The 7,876-nt window shown below is 48.6% G+C and overlaps 2 protein-coding genes across 2 annotated transcripts; both read right to left on the bottom strand.

The window, feature by feature from the left end:
- Positions 1-2,210: 2,210 nt before the first annotated feature.
- On the bottom strand, positions 2,211-2,778 carry DL89DRAFT_71404 (uncharacterized protein). The gene has a single exon (XM_040892003.1). It carries the CDS (start codon positions 2,623-2,625, stop codon positions 2,323-2,325), a length of 303 nt encoding a protein of 100 aa, XP_040739044.1. The 5' UTR covers positions 2,626-2,778; the 3' UTR covers positions 2,211-2,322.
- A 3,871-nt stretch (positions 2,779-6,649) lies between these two features.
- On the bottom strand, positions 6,650-7,558 carry DL89DRAFT_241915 (uncharacterized protein). The gene has a single exon (XM_040885009.1). It carries the CDS (start codon positions 7,161-7,163, stop codon positions 6,756-6,758), a length of 408 nt encoding a protein of 135 aa, XP_040739043.1. The 5' UTR covers positions 7,164-7,558; the 3' UTR covers positions 6,650-6,755.
- Positions 7,559-7,876: the final 318 nt, after the last annotated feature.

The following is a 7,876-nucleotide window of genomic DNA, read 5'->3' as shown; positions in this document are numbered from 1 at the left end:
CGAGAAGTGGTGCACCAATATCTCCAAACAACCGGAGGTTTGCTGATATCAACAAGAAGCCCCTTACCTTCGAAAATAGGCCAGGAGGGGCCCGGACCGTACGCGACGAGGGCCCACATCCGGCTGCAGCTCACAACTTTGACACATTAGGCATGGGTGCAGTCCAGACACAGGATATGAATGCGGCATTCCTCCAGCTTGTGACCGGCGGACTCCCCAAGCCTGTCAGCACTGATCTGACTGCTGCTTTAACTGGCTGGTATGGCGAGAACCGCAACGATTACCGCCGCAGTCTTCGTGTTGCTGACAGTTTGGTCGTGAGCACATGGCGTGGTACCACATACTTTGTCGATACCGGGACGCTCCTCGATGTTGCCCATTACTTGCAGCTGTTCATGCAGCGCTGGAATCGCAGCAGAGACGCGGCACGATCAGCAGGAACTGGGTCTGATAATGACGGGAGCCATAGCGACATACAGAGCTGTGCCATGGCCAGTATGTACGGCCAATTGAGCCAGTTCGCCGATATCAGTGGCCTGATTTCGCGCTTGCGTGCCAATGCCAGCGTCATCCAGTTCAAATTCCAGGACACAGTGGCAGCATTTGTGTCTGATACATATGCGCCAGCGACGGGCGGACCCAATGTCCCATGTCTTTTCTACGTTGACTACAAGGACCGGATCTGGGTTTACTACCATCTGGACGAAATCGCCGAAATGGACGATGTCTATGGTGCGACATGGTTCCGCGAGGAGATTCTGAACCTGCAGCTGACCGATGAGAAGCGCGAGGAGATGCAAAAGAGTAATCAGAAGTACAACTACGACAAGCCATTTTCGATTGTCGACCTTGCGTATCGCCGCATCAACTTGGATCCATGGATGCCGCTTCCCGGCGATGATTGGTACAAGAAGCTTGTGTCCAGCAGTGAGCACCAGTATCCGTACTCGTCCAAGACATGGCGCAAGATGAGCTCTGTATGCAGGAAGCAGGACAGCCAGCCTTCAAACACGAGCGATGCGCCAAAAGAAAAGTCGGCGGCCAACTTCGAGATGCACCTGGAGGACCTGCGCACATTTGACACCAACCACGCACCGAGTGAGGTGAGCACGCAGGGACGCAGCACAGGCCAAATCAATGCCAATGTCACTGGCCGCTTTCACACATCGTTTTTGCCTGGGCCGTACATGTGCCCAATCTGGGCGGATATCGAGTCTGTCGACCTGTACGATGTTGGCTCGTGCTCGCTGATGGAGCTGGCTACCCCGGAGCTCCTTGCAGTCAAGGACATTTTCTGCGACGAGCTCGGGATTGATCCCGAGTCTGTCGACAAGAGAGTCAACTTGGCCACAATCCCCGGCTTGGCAAACTGGGTTCGCAGCTGTCTATACCTCCCGTAAAATCTTGGTATCCATGGATGAATGCTACTTGCAGTACGCTTCCAGTATCCATCGCGTATGGTCCTGCATATCATCAGTTCTGCGAGCACAAAGCGAAGCAACAGCGTGTTGCTTGGTGCCTAGCACGGCATGACAGAGCCCACGCTCAATAGAGTGCTTAGTGATGGACATATGATAAGGACCAACCTCTTACCAAAACACACTACCCTGCCTATATCATATCAGCTACTGCCTCTGTGACCTTGCTCGACTGGCTTGCAATCTTGAGCGATATTATAGTGTCGGAATTATTGTGCAAAGTAGTATCAGGAATAAATAGCTATTAAAATCTGCCCGGGGAAAGCAGCTCGTCGCTCGCAGTGTAGCTAGGCGAGAGCGAATGGCAGGAGAGTCAGCGTGAGGAGAAGCGCAGCACCTACACGTATCTTGCCCGCAGAGCTTACAGTATTCTGGACATTAGCTGCCTGCTGCATAGCAGCCCTCAGAAGATTGTAGTCGCTGCTGCTGGGTTCATCTCCAGGGCAAACAAAACGCTTGCATTCGTTAGAGTAGCAGCAGCTGAGAGTATCCTTGTCTGTTGTGCAGTTGACTAAAGATGTGTCGATGTTTTTCCACACCTGCTGCACAGTGCCATTGTAGGCGATCCAGTACGAGTTGCCGCCATTAGCCACCAGTGCACCTTGAGCACAGCCTGACATTATCTAGAAAATGAGTTGTTGACACTGTAAAAGAATATTGAAGAACAATAAAATTTCCTCCGCAGACCACGGGCCAGCTAGTCATTTAAACGTATCTCCAAACAGCCTTCCTAAGCGGGGTCTGCCTTGAAGCCATTCTCGAAAACTAGCAATTCCATTAGGATACAGGTTTTTTTTTTAAATACCCGTGCCACGAAATATTTTTGGCTGGTTAAAATCAAACATCAATTGTTGGGAATAAGCGCGGATTTCTCCTTTGCCGATTCCCAGAAAACAAGAAAAAGGGTGAGGAGTAGGCCTATTCCGTACAGAACTACTGCATAGAAGGGCATCGCCATGTCCTTATTTGGACCTTTACACCATGCGCATTTATGCCGTGTCGGCAACAAAAGGAGGACGTGTTGTATCTGGGCTGTGATGGGGCTCAGTCTACGTACTGTTCCTGGAAAATGTCTATATGTGCTATCCTTTGTATGTTGAAAGAAAGCGATAGGTGCTTGGCAAGGGCAATCCGGCCATTTTTGCATCTTGTTTGTTTATCGATTTTGATGCCAGACTGATGATCGACAGATGTGGCCCGGGACCACCAAAAGCGCGAATAGGTATCCTGGATGCCGCGCTGCTATTGCAACAAGCACGAGGCTGGCACGACCAGTCTGCAGACTGACGCCTAATAGCGGTCATCAATAGGTGGGCCGAATTAGACTTTACTAACATCGATACATATCAAGGGTTAGCGTAGTATATCCTTGGAATAATAGTTGCAAGAGCGCTAGACATGGAATCGCAACATCTATTAAAAGCTGGGTATTCAACAGCTTATAGTTTTGCGCTTTCACAAGCTTGAGCATATGCGATCAATTACCCCGCACCAATCGCATCCCCTTGTCGAAGCCAAGGTGGCCACCAGCAAGTACTATTGCTGGTTAAAAGGTGCACAAATCTCTGCAAGATATATGTATACCGAGATTAGATGAAGAGCAAACACTTACCCCAGTGCTGAGTATCCACAAGCCTATTGCCGCTCAGCACCACCTACCAAGGGAGAAGGGTGAGTGAACACAAAGAAAAGCCCGATATACCCTGCCACCACCAACAGGACCATGCCCAAAACAGAACTCAAGAGGATTCAGCCCATATATAACCTACTACCCCCAGGAACTGAACCCTAAGTACTAGAACCAGAGGTCCTAACACAAACAGCATGATTCCCTGCAGCTGGGGAAACATATAATAGCAAAAAACAAATACAGATACAAATACACATGATCAACCAGATACTTAGCTTTCGGTATGTAGGCGATAATTGTCCTTCAATGGCTACATCGATGGAAAATGTAGGTGTCGATAATAGCATTAAAACTAGTTATGAGAAAAATGACTAAAGGCCAGGTGCTGTGTGCATACGCTGACAGTCCCTTACACCATGTCCGGATGCTGTGATATTATCAGAGGCAACGATATCATGACATGCAATCATCATACATAGGAGTGCCATGGTCAGTGGTTGGACCTAAACAATGATAAAATGGGTGTTTGTTTGAAAGTACACCAACAGCATTAGAAAATGGGTACATAATGCTGTATTAGGAACCAGTAGCTCAAGAGCCATGTTGACTCTAGAATATATGCTGCCCTAGCGTGTAAAAGGTGTATGAATGTTAGAAAAGTAGGATCAGAAAGCTGTATGCAAAAAGTGAAGAGTTTAGTCGGTGTAGCTACCCCTCTTGCATGTTGCGCTGGGGAATGATAAAGTGCGACATAGTCGCAGCTAGAATACACAGCGGCGCAGGGAACAGGCTCATGATGTAGCCAAATATATACTTGGGTATGTCCCTGTTGTGGTAAATATATGGCATGCAGAGGCGACCCAAGATCACACTCATACCAGTAGAGGTGCTGAGCCATTGGAAATATGAAGTAGAGGCGTGTAATCACTGCGATCATAGCTTGCTGCTCTGGTATCGTTACTGGTCAACATCTGAGTGGCAAGACGAAATCTTCAAAAAGGGCAGCAGGTGGCGTCATTAATTTCTGTTCTATTTTTATCCTGTGGGGTTTTAACTTCATTCTATTTCGCAAACACGCAGAAAAGCTCTGGTACTACTTGTTCCCACATTTTATCACAACACTAGGACTATCATAACTACACCATATCTAAGTTTATTTGCATTATTTCGCTGTAGTGCTGCTTTCCGCCAACTCCAGGCACCAGCGCCAGTGACATCGCCAGTGACGGCACCCAGGATCAGGCACAACAGAGGGGCCTCTGGTCCAGCTACAAACAATGGCAGCTCGGATTCAGACTTCTAAAGGGCGATGTTATATGGCCGAGGCATGAGTGTCCCAATCATACCAAAAAAAAAATCGACGACGCTCGCGCAACAACTGAGATATATATATTATGTCCATGTCCTCATAATCTTCACTCCTGTTTCATAAGAACTCACTATAACCCCAATCACCCAACACAAAGAAAATGTTAGCAGTAGACCGACCTATACTTTATTCTGTGCTGTAATTATTCAATTGTTTTCTTGCGCTCCTTGCCAAGATCGACATGCCTAATTGCTGAACAGAATATGACCAATATTCCACTAAATGCAACAAATACGTAAAACGCACTGTGCATGCTGTCAGCCCAAAGATGGATGATTCTTGACTGGATGTCGCGCGGAATAGTATCACTGTAAATGTTGCGCTGGTCTCCAAGAGTAGACGCTATATCTGACGCATGCGTAGGGAATTCGTTCACCAAGCCGGTGATACCTGTCTTGATGCGGCTGTCCAGGATCGAGGTTATAATACTGGTAGCCAGGATTCCACCCAGTGTTCGAATGAAGGAATATGATGTCGTCACTGTTGCCATGTGCTTGCCAGCAACACTAGCTTGACAGACAAGCAGAGGTGGCTGAGACACGAAACCAACGCCGAGCCCAAGTAGAAATAGATAAACAATCCTTTCTCCAAAGCCAGTGCTCGCTTTGTACAGCAAAAGCAAGGACGCACCGGCTGCAGCAAGGACTGCACCAGCACGAATCGGTATGAGGAATCGACCTGACCTGGCGATATAGATGCCGCACAGAGGCGATGCCAACACAACCCCAAGGGCCATAGGAAGAAGATGCAATCCACCTGACGTGGTTGACGCGTGCTTGATCGCGAGTTCCCAGGCAGGAATGTTATTAAGGGCCCCAAATGATACTCCACCTATGGCAAACACTGCCATTAAGGCTGAAAGGACATTGCGGTTTCCTAGAAGACGTACTGGGATGATTGGGTCAGCAACAAAGCGGTACTCGACATATCCAAACACAAGCAGTACGACAGATCCGCAAATGAGACACGCCAGGACCTGCGCCGATGTCCACTCGTACTGTTGGCCACCCCAAGACAGTCCAAGCAAAATAGGAACCATTCCAATGGTGAACAGCACACAGCCGATAAAGTCAATGCGCTTGATTTTCTCCTTGAACGTTCCCTTGGTCTTTGGCAGCTTGAGCGTGAAGAAGATCAGGGCCATGGCAATGACACAGACTGGAATATTGATCCAGAACACGATTCGCCATGAAGCGTGCTCGACGATGCCGCCACCCATCACCGGTCCGACCACGGTGGCAATAGTGAATATTGCACTGAACACGCCAATGTAGTTGCCACGCTCCCGTTCGCTGAAAAGATCGCCTAATACAACCATCCCCAGACCAAGGATTCCACCACCGCCGACTCCTTGGATTGTGCGGCTGGCGATGAGCATGTTCATCGACTGCGATGCCCCGCAGAGAACGGAGCCAACCAAAAATATAGCGATACTGGTTAAAATAGTCTCAACGCGGCCAAGGATGTCGCTGATTTTGCCGATAATCGCCTGTACAATCGTCGACGATAGCATGTATGTGGTGATGATCCAGACAGCCTGGCCTAGCGCGTCAAAATCACTGGCAATTGGTACATAAATGCTGGCCATGATGGTTGCATCCAGAGCAGAAATAAAAAACAGCATGCCTATGCTAGCAATTGCGCAAAAAAGCTGCTTCTTGGAAAGCGTATATGAAGCCAAATCACCACCGGCTGCTTCGTTGGAAGCAACAGGACTACCACTGGCCGCTTCACTAGAGTGACTCTCTGCACCTGCACCAGCCTCAAGCGCTTTCTCGGAAATAGGCTGCTCGTTGATATCTGGCACAGCTTCCATAGCGCCCGAATCCTGCACAGTGAGGGTCTCGTCGAGAGCGGTTTTAGTCCCGGTCTCTGTGACAGACATTATAGATTAGATAACAAACTTGTAGGGGTGGAGAGTAAGGCTAAGTGCCAAATTTCTTTCTTTCCAGCTGATATGCTGGCATTCTGCCTACATGCAGTACCCAAGGGGCTACACGTCCCATGCCTTGCTTATATCTTTTGTGTAGAGTGCTGAGGCCGAGAAACTTGAGTCCAACAGAAATGGCAAACAACCACACTATACAGCTCCTAACATTGTTCACTCGAATAACGATTACTATATTGTGCGGACATCCAACAATCTGATTTCGCCACCAAACAAGTAAAATAGCACCCATGCAACAATGCTATATGCCGTTTTGTGGCGGTGGTTGCTTGGCCCATCCCTCTCCCTATTGTTGAAATGTTGACAACAGGGAATTAGCTGGCAGACATGCTAGTGCTCGCACAGGTTGAACCTTTGCTCAAAATACATGGAGGTAGCAGTCTTGTTGTTTGTCGAACGCTCGGTCATGAGTTTCAGGCGCTCTTCCCTGGCCTTTCCAAGCGACATGGGCCACTCAATGTGCTCAAACAAGCAGTCGTTGATTGTAAGAGGCATGCTGCCAAATCGTGGGAGCTCGAACAGCTTCTCAGCCCACCAGTCCTGCTGCTGCGGGGGAACGACCTTGGCTGATGGGATCCTCGTGGACGGATCGATGAGGAAAAAGGCAAGGATCTTGCGGTCGCCAGGCTTCGACAGATCCTTGAGTTTGAAGCCAGAGACCTGGTGCTGGTAGATATTTGGGAAGCAAATGCAGCGACCGCTGAGAGCCTCAACGCTGCCAAGTTCTTGAGACAACATAGCACCTAGATTGCCATCAACCTCAATGCCATATCCAAGCCTTATGCCACGCTTTGTCGCTATCGGGTTGGAATTTCCAATAACATAGTCTGCACATTGAGGATATGAGTGGGGTAAAATTAAAGAGGGCGCAAAGGAGGACACCTAAAATGCGAGTCTACCTACAGCGGCGATAGGGGTGGCTGATTTATACCTATGCATTTATATTCTTTGCTTCTTTGGCCTTTCGTTTACAGTACTGAGTATCCGGAATGAATATATTTCCGATGCAGCGACTATACGGCCAGTGTCCGATCCTGGGGCTTCACTGATAGATACGACCATTCTAGGCACCAAAGAGCTGGAGAAACCATCACCCACGTTTAAGCGAATCGGCTGGTAGAACACTATATTTGGGGTAAGAAATCTAAATTGACTAGGATAAGCCTCAGCAGACAGCAGCAGATGTATGAAGAACCGGTACCAAAGGTAGCCATCATGTAGCTAGCATATTTGTGTGACTGGTGTCGGTTTGAGCGTCGGTAGAACGTTCCCCCATATGGTTGCATTCATGGAAATGTTTCAGGACTGGCGTTGATCGCTGGAAGGGTCCAGACACTAACCGAGGCATGATGGGAAAGGAAGTACGAACACAATGAAGGACAGCTATAGACTTTAGGTGAACGTCAAAATGAGCATTGGCAGTTTCGCGTACCAGGAAGAGCTGGCAAATG

The sequence above is a fragment of the Linderina pennispora genome, assembly GCF_002104995.1.
Source record: "Linderina pennispora strain ATCC 12442 chromosome Unknown DL89scaffold_165, whole genome shotgun sequence".
NCBI classification, from domain to species: domain Eukaryota; kingdom Fungi; phylum Kickxellomycota; class Kickxellomycetes; order Kickxellales; family Kickxellaceae; genus Linderina; species Linderina pennispora.
This window is presented reverse-complemented; position numbering and strand designations above follow the sequence as displayed.